Source organism: Xiphias gladius, chromosome 7 (assembly GCF_016859285.1).
Source record: "Xiphias gladius isolate SHS-SW01 ecotype Sanya breed wild chromosome 7, ASM1685928v1, whole genome shotgun sequence".
NCBI lineage: Eukaryota > Metazoa > Chordata > Actinopteri > Istiophoriformes > Xiphiidae > Xiphias > Xiphias gladius.
This window is the reverse complement of record NC_053406.1, coordinates 24797871-24824742: the sequence shown is the minus strand read 5'-3', so window position 1 is coordinate 24824742 and position 26872 is coordinate 24797871. Positions and strand designations below refer to the sequence as shown.

The following is a 26872-nucleotide window of genomic DNA, read 5'->3' as shown; positions in this document are numbered from 1 at the left end:
TTTTTTTAAGATAAAGCTGGTCGTATCTTATTGCACTCCTAACGTAAATTACCTTTTAATTTGATCATGCTTAAGGTAATACTCCGTCTAAGGGTTTTTTGTAACAGTGCATTTACTACAGCACGAATGACGGCGTGCGTTCTATCCGGGTGCCTTTGTAAGAGTACCCTGACATTCAATCCCGAGGGCTACATTACCTCCAACTCGCAGTTAAGCCACACAGGCTATGAACAGTTAGCCATAGGATCAGTTAACGGGAAGACGTGAGAAGTTTGAGCACAGAGGATTGAAAGAAAGGTTACATGATTTATTTGTCCTCTTAACCTTTAGACTTTTGTTATCATTGGATGCCTGGCTGAACTTGCTTTCTTCTTCTCATCGCCCTGCCACATATTTATACAATTACACACATTCACTTGAGGGAGATGCCATATATCACCACGTGCCTCTGCTGATGGCCAGCCTTGCAAAAGCACAGAGTACTCCGGGGAACCAGCCTAGAGTGCTCCAGCTGGAAGCCCACTGGCAGATTCCCAGATGTATCCAACTCCCCTCCAGTCTTCCACTGTCCTGTTTTACGTGCTATTTCAGTAATCTTTCCTTAAGGAGGAGATGCAGCAAAGCAGCGTGTAGTTATCCGGACTCCAGCGTATTTAAAAGACCTCTCAGCCAGAGATTTCAATGATAGACATGAGTCAAACCTCCCAGTCTAGTTTCAAAAACACATGAAGTCACACCTGATGAAGGCAGCAACTTGAAAAATTCATGAACATCTCATAGTAAATATGGGAGAGGTCCTTTGGTGCGATATCACATTACTTCCCAACTGTTGTCTCGTACTCCCATATCGGTATCACCTCCAACGCAGGACAAGGAACTGCCTGACATCTGGTCATGATTACAGTAACCACAGATTAGAGCTCATTTTAAATTGAAATGAATATTTGAATAGTTTAGATTTCAGGGTTTTTTTTAATAGATACTACTTCTGGAGAAAACTGTAATAAGTCTGTGGTGGTTTGGTGCATTGGTCGGGCATGAGTTGACAGAACAAATCGGATGGATGGAATTATCTGACTTTAAGACATGTAACAATCATTTACGGGCGTCAATATAAAAAGATTTCCTATTGCCAAGATTTTCAGGATCCAAAAAGACATTTTAGGACAATAAAACAAATGAGGGAATACCTTTCAGTTTTTATGTTGGACAAAACAAGTCCATTTTTGATTTGTGTTCAGGTGTCCAGGTGAAGTCAGACTGACTAAAGCTGTAACGTATGTCATGGTAAATGCATATGATGCCAGCAATGGCCTGTTGTGTGGCTTTGTTAAACCAGAAAATGCAAAAAATTGCAGCATTCTTTGAATTAATTACTTGTCTTTTAGACTACAATTGTTTACGTGCTGATTAACACAAAAATTTTAACAAAAATTCTTCTCTCACTTATAATGAAATATAAGTTTACTCAACTTATATATGGATACCGCGTTTATTGGGGTTTTATTTTGTTTTTTTTTGTTTGGTTTTGCGTTTTTTGAGGGATAAAGATTGAGATTTTCATTTTTTTGAAAAGAAACTCAAAAACTGTCAGTCACACACCAACAACTCAACGAAGCAAACAGCGGCCAAGTAAACCAAAATCTCCCGAGGGTTGAGATGAAACTGAATCTCATCAAATACCTAAACCTTGGTGACTGAGTGAGGGGGAGGCATTCTGTGAGTCTCTCAAGTCATGCTCTGCTGGCTCTGGCCAAACTCTGGTCACATGACCGATACTGGGGAATGTGAAGGGCAGTTAGGTTGCCTGGCACCTGAAGTCAGAAAGAACCCCCCCCCCCCCAAAATAACACAGGCTCACTGTGTCCATTCAGCGAGAACGGAAACTCACTGAGTCTAAACCACAGCAGACCCACAAAGGAATTGATTCAACGAGAATGCTTCTATTCGTTGTATGGGTTGAAGGTGACTCTGATGATTCACCATTATTATTACCACTCTGATGCTGTATTTGTGGTCAGAAATGCCGACTAAATGTTCAAAACGTCAAAACGTGAATGTAAGGTTTGTGGGCTGTGAATCAGTCACTGGTGCTGGTCTCTCTGATCCTGACATCTGATCTGCGACTCTCTGCCTTCTCAAAAGTTGCGGGTGTCCAGGAAACACGGTTGGCACGATAACGGGAAGGTGAACGCAGACAGTGACACACTGTGGTGCTGACTTTATTCTATGGGGATCTTTGAAGCCGTAGATTGTAGTGTTGTTACTAGATTTACTTGTGTTGAGCTATTAATGTTATTTTATCCATTCTAGGTGATCCACTCATTCCGACACATTAAAATCCCCTTGATATTGTCGGTGTGGTTCATTTCTAGGTCTTTAGCTCATGGGGGTTCGTTGACCTTGTTAATGCTGGCAAATGCGAATCTTAAATGCCCAAAGAATGCCTCTCATTTTTTCTAAATCTCTTCTTCACTAAGACTAACCTGAGCATTGCATTAAAGGGATACGTTTCAAAAAATTATTTATTCTACATTCCGTTTAAAGGATACAATTAAAGGCACAACAGACAGGACAACCAGGTTTTCAGTCTGTGTATTTGCTTCCCTTCGATTTAAGACAAAGAAGATATAGCACTGAAAATGAAGATTTGTGTCTGATCTGCTTTCCAGAGAAATATTTGCCACAGTGTTATTTAGGTCAAGCTTTACTGGCAAAAAAAGTGTGTGGTGAGGCAAATATGAGCAATTACCTGCTGATAAATCCAGATCCCTCCCTTACATTCCACCGCTGCGTTCGTCCATCTGGGCAGGGTTATGAAATGCTCACTCTCAGCACTTTTCAGTTTTGTGGTAGAATCAATGAGGTTAAAATGACTTTGGACTGACAGTGGCCTAATGAGAGAGGAGAATGGGGAAACATATAAGGCTGCTGGTTCCAAAAGCAAGCAACAACCCCCACATTTGGTAAAAATGTGAGTGAGAGATCAATATGAGTAACGTTCTCCGCTCGCTGAACCCATCGCATCCAAGTACAAACGCAGGGCAAACGCCTGACGCTTGGACAGATGGAGGTCAATCGAAAAATTTCTTCTCAGTCTGAACCGAAATTCCCTTTTTTTCGTATCCTTCCTGATTCTGACATTACCACTTGAAAAGGAGGTGGGTGCAATAAAAACAGCCCCTCACAACATAGCACAGCGAGAGTGATTTGCACAAAGGAAGAATCAGAGAAAAACATGCTGCTGCCCTCAGGTGGTCATACTAACAACCTGCCAGAAGCCTCCTGCAGTAAGGATGTTTCCCTGTTACATGCTGCTATTCCTCTGCTATAACTGACAAAACGAAACCTTCCGTGCCCTTTGTGTGTCTTTCAACAGAGACTTGACAAATGAGCTTGCTCTTGATAATCTTACATAGCCTTCTGTTTTGGCCGCGGACAGAGACATTTTCTTCTTTCTGCATCTAAACCTACATCTACACTTGTTAATGGTGCCGGGGTGCATATTTGTGAAATTGGAATTTTGATATGAACATCGAGAATATGAAAAGCTTCCTTTTTCTGAAAGTTCGTTTTCTAACTATTAGGGGGCACTGGTGTCTGCTAAATAAAGAGTTTATGCTCAAAAACTGAAAAAAATCTAGTAAAAGATTATCAGGTGAAGAAGTCAAAAATATAACTGAATACATAAAGACTGTGCAGTATGTACATTACACAGTAAAGTCTTTAATGCACACAAATCTTACAGCTTTTCGGTACGAGGTAATGCACAAATCCTCAATGGATTAAGGATGCCAGCATGTCCGATGTAGATTACAGTTAGATCTTTGTAACTGGTTGTGCAAAATCCAATTAAATACGTCACAAGAGTCATAAGCCCCAGAGCAGTACTCAGAGTGAGGCGCTAACTTTTCTAATTACGTCAATAAATACTTAAAAGGCTTTGCAATGGCTGAGGAAAGAGTACTTCCTGCTCATTTGGGTTGTGTGCACACAGGAGAAAAAGGGCCTCGGTAGTGATGTGACTGCATATTGAGATTAACAATGTTTCTCTAACATCAGCTGTGAATATTTTTCATTAAGACCAGAAAACGGTGGTTGATCCCAAATGATTGCACCTGCGACCAGGAAGGAATAAATTTGCCTCTCCTGCTTCTGATACTTGAAATGTGCATGGTTAGAGGAATAAACATTTCTATCTCACTGGCCATAGGTTTCTCTATGTAAATATTTGGTGTTATAACATACAGGTACAACGTGATGTGACACATATAAAGTGACCTGTAAAGTGACCCTCTTCTTTTTATGATACAGCCTTTTAATCCAGAAGTGTGTCCCTGTGTCTGTCATCGGCCTGTAACAGGGTCACGGTTAAAATGGTCAGTGATGATACTTTGGAAAGGGTAAATTTCAAGCCTTAATAAGAAGAGACCTGACCTGACCTGGCATCCGAAGACATGAGCATTTTGGTGAATGATTTTTATCAAAAGACCTTAAGACGACCGCTGACATGTACATTTTCATAATTTTAGTAAGAAGCTACTTATCCAGTAAAAAAACATTTCTCAATATAAGAACATTGTCTTTTTTTGTGATAAAATACAAGCAAAGATAATAAATGGAGGACATTGTATTCACATCTTTTAACAATGCATTTTCTCTTTGGCCTGTAAAATAGGACTGCATTTCATCTGCATCCCTTTTGCATCCCATAAAACCCGACTGCCAACAGAGTGCAGGGACATGAAAATGATAAATATGAGACTGCTGGAGGAGCATGAACGCCTCGTCATCTGCTCGTCATTTTCTTTTACCACTCTCATCGCTCTGCCACAGTGTTAATGACATGGTGCGCTTGGTCTGCCTTTCTGTAAAATGCCGATGTTTTGCCTTCGCCTGCGACTGTGCGGCCGTGTGTATCTGCACTGTTCAATCACACGTTAAAACCCAATCTGACCAAACCTTAACCATACGGACTGTAAATCAGGAAACACATGAATCGTTTTTTAACGGCCAATAATAATAATAATAATAATTGATGTTTAGACTGCGAATGTGACGCCCTGCCTTTTGTTGGGGACCTTACTGCTGCTTGCCAGTCACAAATGAGCGGGTAAAAAAAGTGAGGTTGGAGCAGAGTTTAGAGTTTAGCTCGCTTTTCTAGCCACTTCTAATCCTCTTATTTTCATTAAGCACTCCTCTTTGTCTCTGTCATGCCTGGCAAGCAAAACCCACTGCAGCCGTCTTCACTCATCTCGACTGACATGTTTTGCCACCCTGCCTTGTTTAATTACTAGAACATCTGGGGGGTAGAGACACTGTATACATCGATTTACATATACAGTGGATATAATAATGATATATTATATAATAACACAGCCTTCGTTTTGTTGTTTGTGCAGTCATTTTGAGATCAAATTTCTCTGTCAGCTGTGTAACCCTGTGTTCCGCTCTAATGAGGATAAATGATCTCTAGTTGTGTGTGAGTGTAATGACAAAAAAAACAAAACAAACACCTATAATTCATTGCACTAATTATCATACAAAAAAGTCCCTAGAGGAAACGCAGGAGTCTTGGTGCAACATACCACAAACTGCCCTGAGGGACGTGTCTACACATACTTATACACACTCTTTGCACATCTCTCTCTCTTTCTTTCCCACTCACTCCTTCAATTTATTTTAATCAGCGGGAGAGCTGCTCTGCACCGCTGGAACGTGCGGATGAGATCCATTCCCTTAACGGGCGCCCTCCCCTCCCAAAAAGAAAAAAAAAAATAGCTTCCCATACGCAGAAAGACAGTGTCACGTGCGGGAGTTGTTGAGGGATCAGGCAGTGCGCTGCGAGGTGTTGTAAGATAAACGTGGTCATGAAGAGTGAGGTGACGAATGGCAGTCCCTCTGCATGTGCACCCTGTGTCCCATTAGACCTTGTCCTCAGCAGGCTTCTGACTTGTAACAGCAAAAAAAAAAAAAAAAAAGCACAGGTGTGACAAATGATATTAATAATGGCTCCGGTCCAGCGTGCACAATACCAAGGGCAGACAATGGCAAAACCTAAATGCCGTTATTAACAGTATTAGCCACACCCTGCGTTTGGCAAAGGCGAGAGGGAACAGGCGGTTCGAGCGGTCACACTGAAAAAAGAAAAGGACGACAAAAACCTCGTATACTTCAAAATACCAGAATGCATGCAAACTTGCTCCCGTGATGATGACGGACACAACAGTCCCCTCGACACACTGGCCAAACGGGAATGAAGGTGCTATTCTGTTGCTGAGCTTAATGTTGGCAGTAAGCTGTGAAAATGTGTTCTACAAACGCCAGGAAAGCAACTCTCAGAGAGGAGAAGGGAGAAGAAGCTCGAGCACACTCTCCCGAGCAAACGTTTTGACCCCGTGAAAACCTTCCCTGAGGTCGACCCGAACTTAAAACCCTCAGTTTTCCAATGTCAGTCGGAGTAGGCTTTGCAACAGTTGCTGTTAGTACAGGAGACAGTATATTGTTGTGTAATAACTGCTCACGTAGTACACTTTAAACATCTGGACATACGGTACAGTGTTGGAATTGTGACACACCCTTAGAGTCCACTACACTTGAACACACACAGTTCTGCTCGTCTTTCGGCTCACAGCAGCCGTTAACTTCTTGTAGCCGGAAGGTTTTGACCGGTTAAAGGGCGCGACTGACGCGTGTTTTCACTGAAATTATCAGAGAAACTTTGTGTTTTTTTAATTTTTTTTTCTTTTGATGCTGCAGCACACGAGTTCTGTGTGACGGGGCCCCAGACAACATACAACCGTAGATCTAACTTACCCTGCAGTCAGTCCCATTATCCGAGGGAGGACTTCTTGGGTCGTGTCCAACGTTCCACATGATGGTGAATTTTAATCTTTCGGTATTAGCACACATTGGCATTGACATGTTTATCTGTTGCAGTGGTCAGGAGACCTCACAGGTGATACTTCCTACCTGCTAAATGAGACTAGGAATCTTTTTTTGGCTCCATGGAGCCCTGTGATCAAATCTATATTTAATGCTCATGAAGTTGTCTTGTCTAGAAACAGCAGTATTTGTCTGAGCGAGAGGAGACAGAGTGTTAACTGGTGTTCACAAATTAAATTGGAAAAACCGCTTAAGGGCTCCAAAAAGGGGAGAGCAATGAAGCTTGGGCAAAAGTTCAACAAGGAAGATCTTTTCTCTTTTCTTTCTGTTTGGAAATCCTTCTCTTTCCCTGCTTTTTTTTTTTTTTACCAATCTACTCCGTCACTTCTGCTTTCTCGCCCTGTCAAGCCCCCTTGCGTTCGTCGCTGATGCCGCCACATCTGGCCAGGGACCTTTTTGCCTGAGGTTCCTCGAGCCAGTCGGTCTCCAGCTGCTGTGTTTCTGTCCTTTTGTCTTTCACACCTGTGACTGCGCAGCCCACCTCCTTGTACCTCGGGACGATCCAAGTGATTCGAATGAAGGGTTCCATCCCCCATCTGCTGGTTTGACTCCACCCTCAGCAGCATCTAGACATGATGGTGTCTTCACGGGCCTCTGCTTTATGGAGATGTGTTAACGCTGATGGGGTCAAATCGCCCTCAATTAACATCATTCTGCCCTTTCAACTGACTTCTCCCTATTGAAATGCTTTTCATGTGTATCCCTAATATTGGGAATATGGTCCCAGCTTTACAGCAACTGGAGCACTGAGGCCTTCTCATCAAGCGGGAGAGAGAGAGGCACTACAGCGGAAAACGGTTTGTCCTGCGGGTTTTTGGTCACATTGTTCGCCCACGGCCACCGTGCTCCCCTAGAGCTCCACTCTTCACCTTCCCTCCAGAGCAGCCTCATCTCACCCGCCGCAGCCTGACCGAAGCATGGCCGTCCGTGTATGTGCGGGGGGGGGGGGGTCGGTGTGATCAGTAAGTATGGTCTGTTGTGAGACCCAGTGTGACACGGTCCACGTGGCATGGATGATCACGGCACTGTACCTGCAGACAGACGGCGGGGTGAGACTGATGTTGTCTTGTCCGTGCAGGTTTCCCGTCTGCTGAGAAAAACCTGGCGCGGAATAGAAATCTCACGGGCTGCAAAGGGCTCAAGCCCAATTTCCTGCAAGAAGCCGTCGGCACTTCTCATCTTCTCCAGCGACGGAGGACGCGCCGCCAGAACTTGTCGTTGCTGTATAATTCACTGACTCCCTAGTTTGCACATGCGTCATTGGTGCTGGCACCGGCGGCCTTTTGCTCGGGGGCGGGGGCGCGTCACCTGGCGCGACAGGGCCCGAGAGCCCAGTCGCAGCCGCCAGTCCCCGCGTCCCCACAGGCGTACAGGTCGTAGGCATCAATGCCCCTGGAGTCTCGTTCGTTAGAAATCTGCCGCCTGGACGAAGAGTTGGTCCCAGTGACGGACTCCTAACGTCCCCAACCGTGGCTCATTGCCACTTTTGAGTTTTTGACGTTATTAGAAAAAACAAAAAAACCAATCACCATCACATTCATCATCAACTTTGCTTCCTGGTTCAGTGGAAAACTGCGAGGAACGGGGTCGGTCCTTCCCCGACCGATGACTGATGCAGCCACGGGACAAGCCACGTCTACACCACCTGCACCTTCACCTCCCGCATCCCAGTTCGCTCCTCGCCTATACCGGCCGCGGCAAACATCAGTTACAGCTTTATAATGGACCCATGCAATATCTACATTTAACACGGGTTAATCCGTCAGTTGTATCTCGATCACTCCTTGGCGACCAGTAAATGTTAACTCGGGTTCGAACGTGCGGAACAGTGTCAGTCGAGACCTTTAAAAAAAAAAAAAGGTCAGTTAAAAGAGAAGTGAAGTGTCAAACTTTTCCGGGGGAAACCGAGGAGTCCGTGTTCGGGGGCCTGGTGCGGGAGAAGGGGGGAGAGAGAGAGAGAGAGAGAGAGAGAGAAAGGGGGAGGGAGAGGGAGAGGGGAAGGAAAGAGCAGAGAAGTGTGTCGGTGCGCTCCGTGGACGCGTGTCAGCGCCGCGCTCCAAAACCACCGCACTATGAGACGGACCCCGGGGACACTTCGGGGACTACCTTTCCGACCCGCGGATTTATTTGACGATTTGGTTTTCCCAAAGGTGAGGTGCACGCCTTTCCTCTTTCGCGTTCTCATCGCCGCCGCGCAGCCTTTCCCTCCTGTTCTGGTTCTGGCTCTGTGGCCGTCGCCGTTTCCCGGTGTTCGGCGTTGCCTTCCCTTCTCCGCGGAATCGTTCATTGTGATTGTTTATCATAGCGCGATAATATGGCCGGGGGGGTCTGTGTGTGTGTGTGTGTGTGTGTGTGTGTGTGTGTGTGTGTGTGTGTGTGTGTGTGTGTGCGGGGGTCATGTAAGCGTGGTAACTGTGTGGCAGCGTGACTGGAGGTGACAGAAAACCAAAAAAGACAAAGACGTCAAACAAACATAAACAAGTAAACAAACCAGGGGTTTTTGAAAGGAACAGGGAGCATGTGATGGAACAGCTCGTCGCAGTCGGTCCCAGAGCGGGGACAACGACGCCGCGTCGCGTGTAGGGGCCGAGCTCCTGCGCTCAGCCCATAGAGAGCAGGACCGAAGGTGAGACTGGTGCGAGGAGGAGGAGGAGGAGGAGGAAGAGGAGGAGGAGGAGGAGGAGTAGTCCCTCGGAAGTTCCCCGTCAGGGCGCCTAATCCCTGACCTCTGACCTCCACCTGGAGGAGTCAGGAGAAAGTCAGTCAAATGGGATCCCCAGTAACCTCTCCGATACAAATCTCGGAGTGATACTAAGCCAATCACCATTTCGATCATCAGTTAATAACTGAATACACTACAATTTGACTTTTTAAGCTCATCAGTGATGATTTTTTTGTTTTGAGTTACTATTCCTGAAAGAAGCTGCTGTTTATTTCAGGTGAGACGTTCTTGCCTTTGTGCTTCATGAACAAAAAGAAACATCAATTCCACAGTCAGTACCGAACAAGCGTGTCGCAGCATCACCGTAGAGTGGGAGCTAATTCCTGAGTTATTCTACCTGCCTCTGAATTATTACACACAGTGCTGCAGTGTGGTGAAACACAGGTGTGCTTTAGTTGTCTGGGAAAGCTGTTTACAACACACACACACACACACACACACACACACACACACACACACACACACACATACACACATACGGCCTTTTATCACTGTTACATAAACTGAGACATGTTGGCTATAAGGTTGAGGCTAAGTGGGCTCAGTGTGTGTGTGTGTGTGTGTGTGTGTGTGTGTGTGTGTGTGTGTGTCACAGCCAGGCCCCGCTGTGCTATGTGTCTGTCAGTGGAGTGAACCACCCCGGCTCCAGCTGTCAGCCTGCCGGAAAACAAGGGGTGACGAGAGGCTAAACAGACTCTTCTGTCAGGCCCGAAACGCGGTCTTCTCTTCAGCCGGGTTGGTGTGTTTGCCCGCACGTTCCCTGCACACGTGTGAATCCCCTTAACTGAAGCATCAGCACTGCGATGTTAAAAAAAAAAAACAAAGAAAAGAAAAAAAACGGGATTTCTCGGATTCAGCAGTAAAGCAGAATTCAGCCGCACCGGAGGCCCCACAGAAAGTACTGCATTCTGCCTGAATACACAGTGATCGGATGTTGAAAGTACAGATGAGTGACGACGGAAAAATCGGAGGAAAATAAACAAGTGGGGAAGAAAGATTCAAAACAGCGAAGCCTGACAGTAGGTGCATTTGTTTACCCCAGTTTAACTCCTGCATGTTGGACAAGCTGGCCTTCAACTCAGGGTCCTCTCCAGCATAGTGTGCCTGAGCATCTTCAGGTAGCTGAGCGCTGCTTGTCTAACCAAATGGGGCCCCGTGCATGGGAATCATAGTGGAGCCAAACTGCCGAGTGGCAGGCAACAGGCAACACACTGATCCAGTTTCCATGCAGACTATGAGGTAGAAGGGGAAAGGTGCCTTTTTGTCCTCTGCCGGTTCAAAAAGACACATCGCAACAACTTTGAGGGCGGCTCCCAGAGACTGCGTTTCTGAACTGAACACTAGGAGCATCTCTGTGATGTTCTTCCTTTGGATCTCGTGATGATTAAGTTGACGTTTCCGCAGGCAGTGCTCCCCTGTCTTTGGTTGTTTAGCTATGGCTTTATCTCTACTCTTAAACAAGCTGCAGTTCCTGCTGCCGCACATGTACATCTGACTTAATAAGCATGTTCTGTTTATCCAGCAAAGGCAAGACCCAGAGTGTTTATAGCAGGACCTGTAAAACACTTTCTCAACCTCAGTGCAGGTTGGATAACGTGTGCCACTCTAAATAAAGCACATAAAACGATTTCTCCTCGGCATCGCCATCTTGCTGTGCTGCCTAGTCCGGGCTCACCGTTTCCTAAAATGTCGTGTCATGCATAAATTGCCATGCATCCCACACTGATGTCGCTCAGTCGAGTGAATATCATTTGATCAGTTTAACTGTCATCATCAAATAACCGCAAATTCGATTAGCTTGTGCTTCCCTTCTGACAAGCACAAAGATGTTTCTGTCTCCAACTCTTTCCCTTCGCCTCACATAATACACATTTCCCCTTCTTCATCTCTAGATTGATGGCTAATGTAGAGGGAGTTGTCTCATTTAAGAGGAAATATGGAACTTTGTTCAACATGGAAAAAGCTTAATTCTAATGAAAAGGACTTATTATCTCCACTGGTCAACTTAGACAGGAGCTGGCATTAGGACGTGCAGAGTCGGCTGCGGTATCATCTGTCGTTGTGTGACAGATGAGAGTGGGTGCTTCATTGAGAGAGGGACAGAAAAAGACCAAAAGAAAAGGAACGTCCGCAGTAAAGAAAGGATTCTGTTCAGAGTTGATCTTCGGAAACTTTCTTGAAAAGATATTAAAAAAAGAATCAAAAGAAATAAAGTAAGTCCTCGAGCTCTCAAAGTGAATATTTAATATTGGTGTTTTTGACCTGAAGCCCAAAGCTGTGAAGAACGTAGACAGTAGGACACGTTATTACATGACTTGGCCATTGCACAGTGGCAGCAGCTAAGTGATATCGGTTTTTCAAAACACTAGTATTTGTATTTTTGGGATTGTAAATATGTAGTGCCGAAGAGCTCGTTTCCTGAAATGAGCAAAGACTGACGCGGTTCCGCTTTGAGTTGACGCGTGCTCTGCTTTTCCTGCATAATGCGGATCGAACGTAAAAACAATGGGACACTTCCACGTGTCATGTCCGTCCCGCTGTCACATCAGAGGGACTTTTAAGTGGCCCGAGTACCCTGATGGTCAGCCCCTAGGTCTTGCTTGACCGTGCCTCTAACGGACACTGTGGGTGCACGCCACCGACCCACCAGTCACAGGTGGGGGGGGGGAACTCAGTTACTACTTTAAAAAGAAAAGAATTTAAACTAGCCAATAGGAGTTTTTTTTTTGTTTTTTTTAAATCATGGAACCTTAAACAAAGTCTTGTGGATTTGAATCATACACAACAGATTTGGTTATTGCAAAAAAGGCCGAGGTGAAGTGATGTCCCACTTTCTCATAATTACCTCCGCCACGGAGGCACCTGATAATAAACCCTGATAACTATGTGACACATCCTTAAATAAACCCACAACAAGTCTGGGTCAAACAGCAGTATTAACTGCTACAATTGAGGAAAGTCCAAATGTCTGTATTTAGAAAAGTATCGTTACGTCTCCTCAGAAACGAGGCATTCTTTTGCTATAAGTTCTTGATACACAGTCTCGGTTTGGTAAGCGTAAAACATTTTGGAAAATCAACCTTTACATTCAGAGTTCTCACATTTTTGAACATGTGAAAACACCGATGAAACGCTTGCATAGAGGTTTAATTTTAAGTTTTAAGTTTTATTTTGTTACTTCTCGCAGGCCCATCTCACACCTAACACGAATGTTGATTGCGAGCTTAAAAATACAGGCCATAGAGACACTCCACAAAGAGGCCTTCCATTGAAAATCCTCAGAAATAAGTCTCTTATGAGGTTTTCAATAATAAGAACCATTTTTCTACCAACCAGGGCTGAATTCCAGGCTGAGGCCATGTCAATTATGATTTGTCGACAGGGGAGGGCTAATAATCTGCGATGCTGAGGCAGGAGAGAAGCTTAGCGGCATGGCTCTTCCTTTAGGTTACCCTGAGGGCCAGACACGGCAAAGCAGGCCTACATTAAGATTTACCACTGTTTTGACTCTGCATGTTTACGGTGGAAAAGATGATTGTTAACTGTGGTTGAAGAGTACACGGAGAAGCATCCGGCGCAGAGGAACTGCTGCGGGTGCTGTCAAATGTGATGTGTAGCGTCCCGCATCTCGTGTGACTGACGTGCCGAGTGCCATGTGATATTCTGTTCACACACTGCGTGGGAAATGAGATCATTTGCACGAGGAGAAAAATACTAACTGATGTGCCTCAATAAAAGAGTATTATTATCTGTGTATCACTGGGGAAGATATAACGTGATTTATATCACACGAGTTTTTAAAAGCTGTTAATACTTTACTTACATTAATCAGTGAATCCCGGCTCAAGTTTTCCTATGATTAAGATGAATCCATAATCCATCCGGTGTGTGACTATTCAAATTGGTAGAACATACAGTAAACTTCAGTAACTTCTAGTAGACAGGGTTGTCTTTAGTGAATCCTATTTCTGAGTCTTCTTTCCTTCATGTAACTCCGGAGCCGCTCATGTTCCTCCCTCTGCTTGCTTTGATGGTGATAAAGTGCGCCCACTAAATCAGACTCCCGAGTTGCACGGAGAGGACGGTCCACCGTGTTTTCGGCACAGGGATAGCGTGGAAACTTTTACAAACGCATTTACAAGTTCTTCTACATATTCAAAAAAATCTCGGCGAACATCTACAGATCGAGATGCAGATTCACAACCCTCCACGCACATTTCCAGATGAGTTTACCCACAACACTGGCCCCACACATTCACGGTTCCGGCCCCACAGAGAACAAAACTGCCGGTGGGTTTGGGGCGCTTATCTTCCGTTCATAGATTCAAACATTTCCAAGTTTACCGCCTGGACGTTGACCTCAAATGAGGTGACGTTACAGGAAGCGACGTCCTGAGGGACAGACACATTCAAATGTTTTTGAGCTTTGTGCTTTAATCAACGATTCTGCTGAATAACGAACCAACTTTACTAAGTCAGGTCCAGGCAGATATCCCTTACTGCGTGCCGATTACAAAGTTAAACGTATTACGGCATGACTATTTCACATTTACAAGAAAAAAGAAATCTAATATTTCATATCTATGGACTCTGAGTCCTAAGAGTCTTCTTTGGCTAACAGACTGATTTCTTGATGAATTGTCTTTTTCCTTCAGTGTTGGGTCTTAGTGTAATTCAATCCAGCAGCTTGTATTGAGTGGAAAGTTGAATCATCAGTTGTGGTATTTCTATGTTCCTTGGGCACTGCTTTCACACATGTTACATTTTTACACATAGACCAAATATTTATCTTTAAAAAACGTGTACTTATGTATTTGCCGGCAGTACAGCGCGGAAGAGTGGAAGGGGGACTGATAGATGATTGGGAACTTCTCCCACCTTTTCCTGTAGCTAACGTTTGATGACTTCTTCAAGCTCTGCGATGATCTCTCCGCGGCCACACAGGCACACCTCTGAATGATGAAGGCCTGGGACACATTCATCATCTTCTTCCTCGCCCTCTACAGGACTGTGGTATGTGCTGGAGAGACATGATGGCACAGTAGCAATGAGCGAGCGATATATTGGAGATGAGTGTTAATACATTTCAAATTATCTTCCACCTTTTCAGCCCCCTTATACACACACACATATATATATATGTATATATATATAGATGGATAGATAGATGGATGCAAAGGAAAAACAGACTATACAATAGGTGCAGTCCAACATACTGTAATATGTGGGTTGCAGAAATAACACACACCTTTTGTCAAAATATATTCAAAGTGCAAATTCCTTCGAATAAAGTGTTTGTGCGTGTGTGTGTGTGTGTAGTGTGTGTCAGGAAAGAATATGGTGGAAGAATGGAGGCACTACAGGAATGAATGTCTGCTCCACATGAGTACGGAGCCCGAACCTGAAGGTAACACGCACAAAAACGCACGATCACGCCAATGCTACAACAAATACATTGAATTATACAAGATTTTAAACATTAAAGGACTAAATATAGTCCTTAGAAATTTGAAATATCAACAAACCAGCAAACAAAGCTGGAAACACCTTTTTTGTTTTTGTAAATTGCTTTCTTTTTTAAATTAAAAAACAAATCATTCATCAACCTCACCAGCGTAACTCTTGCCAACACACATTAATGAAGTGTGCAAGCGACACATATTTTTGTCTCCAATGTAACCTAAGCCGAATGTGTACCGTGCTCTCTCCGCTACTCTCCTCAGGAGTGCACTGTCGGCGCATGTTTGACATGTACGCCTGCTGGTCAGACGGACAACCCAACTCTACGGTGAAGGTGCCCTGCCCTTGGTACCTGCCGTGGTACGACCAAGGCAAGGATGCACACGGACACGGTCGATCTCCCTCTAGGTGTGTACTGTTGCATGTGATGGACGGTGTGTTGTTTCGGCCTCTGCTGTGTGTTTGTGTAGTGCGTGATGGCGTTGTGTTGCGGGAGTGTGGGCCTGACGGCCAGTGGGCCACCAACGTCTCCAGCCGCACCTGGCGGGACCATTCCCAGTGCGGAGCTGACAACGGCCAAGAGGAATCTCAGGTACGCACGCACGCACGCACACACACACACACACACGCTCTGGGATGAAGTACTGCAGGGGGAGTGAAACATTACAAATCAACTTAACATCCACAGGATTAACCCACTCTTGTATTTTCACTCGTTCAGGAGAAGCAGATGATGATCTTAGCCTGCTTCAGAGTCATGTACACAGTGGGTTACTGTGTTAGTCTCGCCAGTCTCTCTCTGGCTCTGATTATTCTGCTGCTCTTCAGGTAGGCTTATATCTGTACAATCTGTTTTCTACTGTTGTATTTTCCCTTCTTTGAATCTCATTATTTTCTCATTCTTTACAAAATGTAGTGCAAAGATATCACAGCAACAAGCACTGACCACGAACGGTGCTCCAAAAATAAAAATACACAGACCTCTGATTAAGACGTTAAAACGTCTGACAAACTTTGAGAAGAGTTGTTCTTTGGGGGTTAGGTTCTACACTGGCCTCCGTAATCTAATAAAAGAAAGGGAGTGCTGAAATGTCTCCCGCTGTGTGTCACAGGCTGAATGTAGAAGGCTGTTTTGACATGTTTAATATCGCCGTCTGCAGGAACCTGCACTGCACCAGAAACTACATCCACACCAACCTGTTTGCATCGTTCATTCTGCGAGCCGCTTCCATCTTGACCAGGGATGCTCTGCAGAGCAGGGGCACGCCTGAGTTCGGAGACAGCGGGGACATCTCCACGGTCTTCAGCGACCAGGTTAGGACACACACACACACACACACACACACACACACACAAAAAAACTGAGAGAGCGGGAGAGAAAGAGAGAGAACAAAAGGGAGACTGGGAATCGATGCAGGGAGGATGACATTTGCATCACTTCACAGAAAGAACAGCTGAATGTATTTTCCTACATGTTCCATCCCCTAATTGCATCAAATGGCAATTTTCATCCAGTATCCTTCACCATAAGTACTGACATCGCATCAGTGATACAAGGCAGCTGATAGTCTGGCGATGCTAAGGGATTAACGTCGTACAAGTTTGTGGTATTGTAATGTGGTGTTGGAAACTGAAGCGATAGCCGATGCGAAAACTCTGGACTCGAGTCAGACTCGCGTCACAAATATGAGAAGTTGACTTGGACTTGACCCCTGCTACTGAGACTTGACTCCCCAAAGAGCTGAATTTGAAAAACGACACCATTCACGTCCGGATTTTTGACCCAGTAAAATCCCAGAACGTTGTGTCATTTAAATCATCAGAAATTCAGGGCTGTGATCAATTTGCATCTGTACTTTCAATCTGCTTAGGAAGACTTGAGACTTGACTGGACCTTACCCCAAAAGTTCTGGTTGATGTTAAGCAGAGCATTAACACACAGAAAATTGTTACATCTAATCTCTCAATGTATTATCTCTTCCTACACACACACACACACACACACACACACTAGGCAGTGTCTGGCTGTCGGGTGGCTCAGGTGCTGATGCACTACTGTGTGGGAGCCAACTACTACTGGCTGCTGGTGGAAGGCCTCTATCTACACCACCTGCTGATGGCGTTCTCTGACAACCACTTCTTCTGTGGCTACCTACTCATAGGCTGGGGTACACACACACACACACACACACACAAGTAATCATACACAAATAGTCACACACAACAGAGGGGAATTAGAAAGGAAGGGGAAAACGAAATGGTTAAACTTTTAAAGGGGCACATCACGTGTAAATCGATTAAATGAACCTGCTGTTGTGTTCTGAACTTTCTGTATTTAAATATCTTTGTTTTTGTTTTGTGTCAGGTACCCCAGTGTTATTCGTGATTCCTTGGATTATTGTGCGCTTCCTGTTTGAAAACACAAAGTGAGTTTTTACTTTTGCTTCTTCAGTACTTTCTGTGCTGACGGCGCGCAGGAGTCCCCCCCCCCCCCGATCTCAGTCTCCATCGCAACTGTCCTACACCCGTGCGTTAGATTTTACACAGTTTTGGTTTCTGTGGTAAGTGGCCATGGTGCAGTAGAAGCGAGACAATACACTCTGAGGTGCCTGGATAGAGAAAGTAGCGTGTGAAGCATAAAAAAATACATCCACGATTCACCTCCTCCAGTGCATTAGTTCGTCAGCATACCGTGCCGGGCATTGTTGCGTACCTTTTTTGTGTGTTTGTGTTTTTAGGTGTTGGGAGAAAAACGAGAACGTGGCACACTGGTGGATAATCCGCACCCCCATCCTGCTCGCCATTCTGGTGACACACACACACACACACACACACTTCAGTTGGGACAGTAGGGTGGATAGAGTTATCATCATAAGTTGCAGACTTTCATTCAGGGATGCACTAAATTATTCTATGAACAGAATCGATATCATCTCATTTGAAACAATCACTGGCGACGTAAATGTCTCCCCTCTCCGTTGTTTCTCTCATTTTATCTCTTCAGGTGAACTTCTTCATCTTTATTCGCATCGTCCAGATCCTTGCCTCCAAACTGAAAGCCCATCAGATGAGATACACCGACTACAAATTCAGGCGAGAATATATAAAGTATACTCACTTTCCCTGAAAAAAAACATCTCCTCACCTAAGGAAAATGGTATTTTGCAGTGGGCAAGACAGTAATAAGGCTAACGGTTTTCAGGTCAAGTTAATATTGTGGCGAATGTGGTGAACGTGAACACTGTTGGACCAGTTAGCTTGGGAAACCTCCCTAGAGGTCCATTAAAGGATCGGACCAGAACTGACATGAGTGGAGATGCAAAGGGCCCATGTAAGCACTTTGATATCTTGACACGACCTTCTAATCTTTGCTTGAAAGTCACACAGAGGCAGAGCGTTGGCCTACATGGCTTCTAGATGAACTGCGCCGGGTTATGAAGGTCAATATTTGTATTTTTTCCCCCAAAGCCGAAAAGTATGAAGAATTTCCCCATGGATTTTTATTTGTCTGAGAGAGGGACTGAGACAGTCGCCTCATGTGACCCTTAAAACTGTCATTTTAATTATTTCAGAGTTTGTGAGGCATTAGCTGCTAGGGAAATATACTCTGGGAAATACGACTTTACTTTACTTCATTGTCCCGTCAACGGGAGCTCACCACAGCTATAAAACATGCAACACATTAACACATAAATATGTCATATATATATTTATATAAACTATAAACTAAAAAGCCAGCAACCATGAAAAACAAGAAAATGCAAGACCTACAAGCAGGAGACCAGAAGGTTATATTAATGTCCATTTATCTTAAATTATGTTACAACAAAGCAACAACACTAAATGTAGCGGACTGTGGTGGTCTTCAGTTTGGATACGGTTTTCTGTAATCTGGCACCAGACAATACACACACACAGCACCTGGGTTTGTCGATGCAGCTGGGTTTGTGTGGGGGGGTTGTCCTTCAACTGGAGAGGCAGATGTTCATCAAACAAAGCGAAGCATCGGCCCTGCTGAAGCGTCGTTGAGCGAGACACTGAATAGAGACCAGGCCTGAAGGCAACGTTCCATCGCTGTATTTCTGTAGCTCCTCAAATGAGGGACAAGCAAAAAGACGGACTTTTCTTCTCTGTGCATCTCTCTCTTCAGACTGGCCAAGTCCACCCTGACCCTGATCCCTCTGCTGGGGATCCATGAGGTGGTCTTTGCAGTGATGACGGAGGAGCACACAGAGGGAGTCCTTCGCAACATCAACCTCTTTTTCCAGCTCCTTTTCAGCTCTTTCCAGGTACAGTCAGGACCTCGTCTATCCGCCCAGGCTAAAAGGGTCTGCACTTCTTCTAGATTAGAGCAACATCACAAAACATATTTCATTTTGGCTTCGACATTGAGTCATGTCCCCACTTCACAGGGTTTATTTGTAGCCATCCTCTACTGTTTTGTCAACAAGGAGGTAAGAGGCCTGACTAAGTGTCTGTGTACGTGTGTGTGTGTGTGTGTGCGTGTGTGTGCGTGCGTTCGCTAGGCGAGATGATACCAGGCTGAGTGTGTACATGCAGGCACTGTGCATCAGGATCACAGAGGCCTGACATACAATGCTCGTGAAATAACAAAGGGAGATGTTAGGACTCTGGTGTTTTTTGGTGCGCCTCTGGGTCCACCATAGGGAAACCGTAGGAGCGCGAGTCTTACAGGATGCGGACAGTGATTCTTCCAATGCCATGTGGGCAAGAAGAAGGTTTTCTACTTGAAAGCAGCCAAGCGTAGCCATAAGAAACATGGCATTAGAGGTATTACACACTGATGGTCACTCCATGTGTGATATACAGTATAAGGATTAAAGGATTGAAAATTAGTTGATGTTTTTCTTTTACATCTTTGGTCTTTAGAAGAGGATACAGTGTCTTGCCCATTGACTTTTTGCCCTGAAATATGTCTCAGATGGACTCACTGACAGTTGCAAGAATTTTTGCTCTTTGCGTATGTGATTATGTTTCGATTCCACTAGCTGAGATGTCGTATGTTATGCTAAAAAGGAAATACACTCATAGATTCCCTCCTCCTGCATTCGTTTCATTTCTCATTTATCCACTGTTGCCGTATTTACTCGTCATTATAAACCGGCGTCTCTCTTCTTTCTCACACTGTAAATCATCTTTTACCTGCAGGTGCAGGGAGAGATAAAGAAGAGATGGCACAGGTGGAAGCTGGGGATGTCTGACCTGGATGACCTGAGAAACACCGGAAGCAACATGCCACAGGTGGGCGCCAACGCCGCAGCCTGTCCAATAAGTATATACTGTAAATTTATACAAAATGATTTTTTTTCTTGCTGTATCTCTGTCTACAGGCTTTGTGTATCTGAGAGAGATGCACTAAATCTGATTCTTTATATGGGGGCCGGTAAAACAGACAGACTTGTAAACATGGAAACTATTCTTGTCACATATTTTGATTATGTTTTAATTCGTGAATCACTAATCGAGCTAAAAGTAAAGGAGATTTTACACATTAATGTAGCAGCAAATTTCACAGATACTAAAGATACTAATGGCAGTGATGGTGGTGGCAAGGATAGTTCAACAAATTTCAAAAGGTATACAAAGTCAAATTGAATGAGAAGTTATTTTTATAGAGAATTTGTTATTAAATTGGATAAGTCACTTGATAGATTATTGTAACTCCACATAAGTTAATACAGAGAAGCAAAGCCAATGAAAAAAGTTACTCATGTTTTCTTGGACTAAAAATCAAAACAGCCTCACTTGTTGTGCAGGTTGGTGCCAGCATGCTGCCATTTAGCCAGTGCCACCATTTGTCCCCCTGCCTGCTGCCAGCCTACTGCCAAGAGGACCGCCACCCCTCCGCCGCGCCCCACCCATCTGCTCCTCCTCACCCCTACAGCAACCGCCAGGACCATCCGGGAGCCGAACAGCTCAAGGCCTCCTCCTATATCGCTGCTCATACGCAGGATGGAGGAAGAGGGGACAGTGAGGAGAAGTCTCGCGAAAGCAACTGCTAAAAAAAAAAAAAATCTAAACGGCCTTTAAAGTCTTAAAGTCAGCGAAATAAGGAAATTTGAGTGAGAAGTTTGTACAGGGCAGTCAGACTGACTGACTGAGAGGATTCACGTTGTATCATCAGTTCGTGAGATCGTAGAATTATTCAGAAAACGCTGCATTTCGATTTAAAGACCCTCTTGGACTGTTAACCAACGTTAAGGTATACTCGGGATGAGCGGTTTAAGAAAAGGATTGGATGGATTCACTTTTTTCCCCTCAGTGCCAGAGGTTGATGAGATCATACAGGAGGCTGTCTGGACTTGGGTACTGAGTATTTCACCGACCCTGTATAAGTGTCTTAAAGCACCAGAGTGAAACCTGGCAATAGCTGACCCTGACCTCTGACCCCTCTGTCAAAGGGGGAAAAAAATGAAAGGAGAATTATTTCCACTTGAGGATAATTTGATCTCCACTGATTTTTTCAATTTATTTTTCTTGTTGAAAGAAACGTACCAAAAACTCAGCGCGCCGTGTCACCTCAGATCTCCTCTCCTCTCTCTGCCTGGTTTCTCAGTTCGACAGCCTCTTGAGCATATTGAGCCGTTTCCTCCCGTCAGTCCTCAGATTTAGTTTTGTCACAGAGTTAGTTTGCACACCTTTTCAAGGCAGGCGGTCTGCTGTTAAACGCCGGTCTATCCCTTTTGATGTGTACAACATCTTCTCATTTTAAATTTCCTGTAACCCAGACGTCATTTACAGTAAGATACAGCTGCCTCTACTGCCACCTAGGGGAGAGACAGAATGCACACCATCAGAGGAAAAGCACCCACTGTTGAAAATCCAGACAAGAAGCACGTTTACTGAGTCATCTGGAAAACTTTGCCTACGTCCAGTCAAATCTCAATCTTGAAAATGGATCCAGGTAAAATGATCTGTCCAGACTGTAGTCCTCAAAGCTATCCAGATAACTCAGTAAACCTATCAGATTTGACAAGTATCAAGTTCATTCCTATAGAACCATGGGACTTAAATTAAAAAAATACTATGAAAAGACTGTGTAGAAAAAAAAAAATATTGGTCTTTACAGCTACTTCTGTACAACTTAAATGGTCTTTGTCGTATTTGCATTACCTGCTCAGTGTTACCTGGAGTCAGGGGTTTGAACCTCTGAGAACCAAACCTGCAACTGGTGATATATATACACAATATATTGACTCGTCACAAAACAGGGTGTGACTACTGTGTTAATTCATTGCCTTTGGCCCATCCTGCTCCTGAAGGAGAATATGTCAGAGCTGTCAGTGATGATTAAATCAAACTCCTTCTCAAATGCCTGTTTCTTGGTTGTGTTATCTTTGGGTCTTTTAATAACCGTATAGCTTTATAGCAACTGCAGAAATGAAGCACAGATCTAAATGTACATTATCACAAACAAAAATACTTTAATACACCAAATGAAAACTGGTAGGAGGAAGGGAGGTGGAGAGGCAAAACCCATATAAAAAAAAGAAAAGAAAAACACATTCAACAGTTGTCCCAAATTACTCATCCATAAATGTGCAAAGCTTACAGCAGATCCAACACCACACTGCCACATTTCATACACAGACCTCATTTTGTTAAGAGAAAACTTGCAAAAAAAACAAAAAAACAATTAGGTAGCATTTCGTTTTCAACAGCATTAGCCATGTCACTCAATTCTTGGCATGAGGGGCAGCAGACAGACACACGGCTGGGATGTCCACAGTCAGTTGGGCCTCACAGCTTTTCTTCTGCGTCATTCAGTGGCGCATACGAGTACGCAGCGTCGTCCTCTTCATAGATGATGGCCACAGTCTCACCGGCATCTGACACTGCTGCACTGGTCTGTATATAAGCCTGAGGTAAGGTAAAAAAGTGAAAGCACTGTTTGACCTCTTCACACAAGAGAAACACTTTACAACACCGATTAATAAAGAGTTCAACAACTCCAGGTGAAATAGTGGAGAACACCTACAGAGCAGCAACTAGAAGTTTTATTCAAAAATAACGCTGGACATAATTCATGCAAGTACCCTCTCGAGCAGCTGTAGTCGCTCTTCGTTCAGCAGGTTGCTTTGTCTCAGTTGGCTAACCGTGTTCTCCAGACCTAGGAGTTTCTCCAGGTGTCGCCGGTGTCGCTGCTGCAGCACTTTCACCTTTTTCTGCAGCTCAGCCACGATCGCCTCCAGCTGCTCCTTACTCAGACTGTTCCTATGGTAGCTGTTCATGTAGAAAAAAAAGATGCGAAGAGATTGTAAAAACTGTAATGTAGTGAGAGAATGCAGAAAAGAAAAGCATGAATACCGAAGTGCTCTTTAGTAATAATTTAAATGGTCTTATGTTGAGATTTAGTTGCTGACACTTTGCTGCATATAAGTTGGAATCTAAGACTGCCAACACAACCCTGTTCCCATTTTTAACCCTAAATCCTGTGGCCAGCACCTTTGGCCTTGATGAAAAGAGAAAAGAAAAGAAAAAAATCAGGATAAATCTTTACGAATTTTCCCTGAATGAAAATACAGACATGCCTTCAAAACATAGGAGTCAGCGCTCACCAGTGCTCCTCCAGCTGGTGATCCTGCCGCTCTATGCAATCCTCCTCTGACTTGCCATCGTCTCCCTCTCCCCCGTCTGTGTCCAGTCTTTCCACAGTGAGGACCAGCGACGTGGGGGAAGGTGGCACGTGTTTGGACACTATAGGCAGTGTAGACGTGATGGGCTTGGAGCTCAGAGCGGACGACAGCACCGTGTCCGGGGAGAAGGTGAACTGGGTAGAGGCTTCATTGGGGAAAACATTCGGTATCGTCTCAAAGTAGGCGATGACTTGAGTTTTGTGGCCTTCTTGGGCTTCTAAGAACTCCTCTGTTGTACAGGTTACATCTTCGACACCGAGCGAGGCCACAGCCTCATCTGTACAGCCGAGTGTGGAGTCGTTCAAGACCAGCCCGTGGCCCTGAGTTAAAATGGCAGCAGCGATTCCATCCACAAGCTCATGCTGCCCTTCTCCGGCAGGGCATTCGGACATCACTACCACCTCTGTGTTCTCTCCGCCATTACTTACATCATCTACTGTCTGGAATAAAGTTAAAGGGAAATTTGCCCCCATTTCGAATCCGTCCACTGATGCCAGCATTTTCAGGTCTGTCTTGAGAGAGCAGTCAGACTCTCCAACGTCACTTGACTCCACCAAGCTGGTTTCGCCCTGCTGCGACGGGTCGACGGTGATCTCATACAGGTGCACCGTGTGCAATGTACTTTCCATCTCTACAGCATCCACAGCCACCGTCCTGTCATCTGGCACCGTTATGCTTTGATTACTGTTACCTCGAAGCCGTTTTGGCTTCTTCTCACTTTGATCTGTGGCTTTCCGTTTCTAGAAAGAAGCAGAAGTGTGTACTTATCAAAGGCAACATGAGAGTGTTTACAGCGTAACTTAGAGCTATGGTAGAGTTGCTAGCATAACACCTTCTGGTCTGTCAGAAATGTCATCAGAATTAGCCATAGTATGGTCAGTCTTTGTAATTTTACAAATAATCAATTGAATGTGCATATCTTTTTAAGTGCGAAGTAAGTTTAAAAAAAAAAAAAAAAAAAAAACTTACAACAGGTGTTTCCCTGAAAAACATTCCCACTATCATGACTTATTTCTGAATTTACATTAAATGCTTTATCTCACTCTGCTTAGAATAATACAAAAAAAAAAAAAAAAACATTTTGAAAACACTTTTCTGCCTGCTCTACTATTTATCTGAATGGGGAAAGAAAGGGGGAAATTCACATATAACTACAGTACTTCAACTTCCTTCCTTCAACTGTTGCATAAAACTGCAAACACTAAATCAGACAGGTGGTTGCTGAAGACCTAAACACAATTTTGTGTTCCTGAGACACATCTCTGGCCTATAAATGAAACTAACCTGGTAGAGAAAAATGTACTCAGATGGTACAAATTTTAAAGAACAAATTCAAGGAAAACCGGCTTATTGTATAGTAACTTCTGCATGACTTAGGTATTAAACAAAAATAATGGTAATGTAATTACTTGCCAGTATTTTACACCCCTGACATTTCAGCATAAGGCTGTGGCAGGTTTCTTTTTGTTTTACCTCGGCCTCCTGGAAGACTGTGGGCACAGCATCAGTCTCAAGGTAACGGATCCCCCATCGCACCTTGAAGCACGAAGGCGCAAAATGCTCGTGGCAAATATACTGATGTCGAGAGGGAATCCAGTTCTCGCGGCCCATGTTCCTCAGCCACTGCTGCAGTCGGACTGGGTCCTGTAGAGGGAACCTAAAACATAAGACTACGAATGTCAGGTCACATTTGGAATCCTTGAAGTGAAATGTTGTCAAATGTTCAATATCAAATGACAGGAAATAAATGCACAATGATATATAATTTAAGCTGTGCTTCTTGCAATAATTTGACAGTAAAGTCAGCATCTATAAACATTAAGAAAGAAAAACAAAAAGGGAAATCTGAGCATCAAAACTGATGTTGCGATCAGGTAACTGTGGACTGACTGACTGTGGACTGCGTTGTGACACTGAAGCAGAGTGTAATGCAATCCAACTCTGATAGCTTTTGAGACAGTGCTCAGTGGTGGTGCTGTGTGAGTACATGTATATTGAGAAATGTTTCCAGTGTTTTGTGTGAGACGTTAGACAGAATATTAAAAAAAGACCTTCTGAGGCCATATTGTCAAATGAAAGAGGTTAAAGGAGGTGTAGATGCAACTGTATGATCATTTTGGATGCTGTAGTTCATGGTCCTGTTGAACTGTATTACATTATACGGAGAGGTGTTCCTATTATTTAGCTTACCCTCGTTGATATAAATGGGGTGGATAAAAATCATAGAAAAAAAAACAGCAGCCTCCAAAATGACCACAAAAATTAATCAACACCTCTCTAAAATAATTTCAATAAAAACTGATTATAACCTTCAAGAAGGTAGGATTTACATGGGGACTGCCTTAGCCTGCCTTAGTTTTAGCTAGATGTACCTAATAAACTGCCAACTGAGAGTATATCTCTATGAGAATGTGAATGTCTATGTGAATAAGCCCGTCAATAAAAACTTAAGCCTCCGAATCGCCATTCAATCGGGACTCGGACTCTCTCAAAGATCAAACCGACACATACACACATTTCATGAAGTCATCACAAAGCGGCGGAAAAGACTCTAATACTCCATGACTGCAGCGATTCATTTCAGTCAGCGGAAATATTGTTTTAAAAATTAAAAAAAAAAAGATAAAGAAAAATAAAAATAAAAGAAATCGACGTTGTGTAAGCTTGTTTCTTAAAAGTTAGATGACGCCTCTGGCGACAACGCCTGCGCAACGAGGTTAGCTAGCTAAAACACTTGTTTAAAAAAAAACAAAAACAACAAAAAACAAAACAAAACAAAAACAAACAGCTTACTTGTAGAAGCTTTTCCTTTCGTTGCCGTTTCCGGTGTCATTCCTACAGTTTGGGACCGAACAGTATTTCGGCATCTCGGGGTCGGCGCTGCCGCGGCTGATATCTCCGTGCGAGATCTCCAGCTGCGCTCACAACAAGGTGAAACAAGCTACGGTTGAAACTCGTGCTGTTGTCAACGCGCGGCGCACAGTCTGACACAGTGACGATCAGCTGATCGGATCCCTGACGTCAAACGAGTGCGACCAGGAGAAGGCCGCTCCCGCACCGTAGAGCGCGCGTAATAAAGCAACGCGTT

At 44.1% G+C, this 26872-nt stretch overlaps 2 protein-coding genes across 5 annotated transcripts; one reads left to right on the top strand and one right to left on the bottom strand.

Annotated features, from left to right (window-relative positions):
• Window positions 1–8959: 8959 nt before the first annotated feature.
• On the top strand, window positions 8960–22419 carry gipr (gastric inhibitory polypeptide receptor). Of its 4 annotated transcripts, XM_040131561.1 has the most exons (15): window positions 8960–9095; window positions 14558–14680; window positions 14987–15074; window positions 15391–15498; window positions 15598–15719; window positions 15849–15955; window positions 16288–16441; window positions 17142–17295; window positions 17493–17553; window positions 17866–17935; window positions 18132–18220; window positions 19278–19416; window positions 19540–19581; window positions 20297–20389; window positions 20905–22419. In XM_040131561.1, the coding sequence occupies exons 2-15, from the start codon at window positions 14624–14626 to the stop codon at window positions 21148–21150; spliced, it is 1530 nt and encodes a 509-aa protein (XP_039987495.1). In that variant the 5' UTR covers window positions 8960–9095; window positions 14558–14623; the 3' UTR covers window positions 21151–22419. The 4 variants fall into 4 exon arrangements, with proteins under 4 accessions (XP_039987495.1, XP_039987493.1, XP_039987492.1 ...); XM_040131559.1 differs by having other exon boundaries at window positions 14582–14680; window positions 15391–15719; XM_040131558.1 differs by having other exon boundaries at window positions 15391–15719.
• Window positions 22420–22548: 129 nt separating this feature from the next.
• Window positions 22549–26810, bottom strand: LOC120792398 (THAP domain-containing protein 5-like). The gene is made up of 5 exons (XM_040131562.1): window positions 26578–26810; window positions 25258–25441; window positions 23707–24524; window positions 23185–23371; window positions 22549–23008 (listed from the first exon to the last, which is right to left on the bottom strand). Exons 1-5 carry the CDS (start codon window positions 26649–26651, stop codon window positions 22889–22891), a joined length of 1383 nt encoding a protein of 460 aa, XP_039987496.1. The 5' UTR covers window positions 26652–26810; the 3' UTR covers window positions 22549–22888.
• Between the last annotated feature and the right edge of the window lie 62 nt (window positions 26811–26872).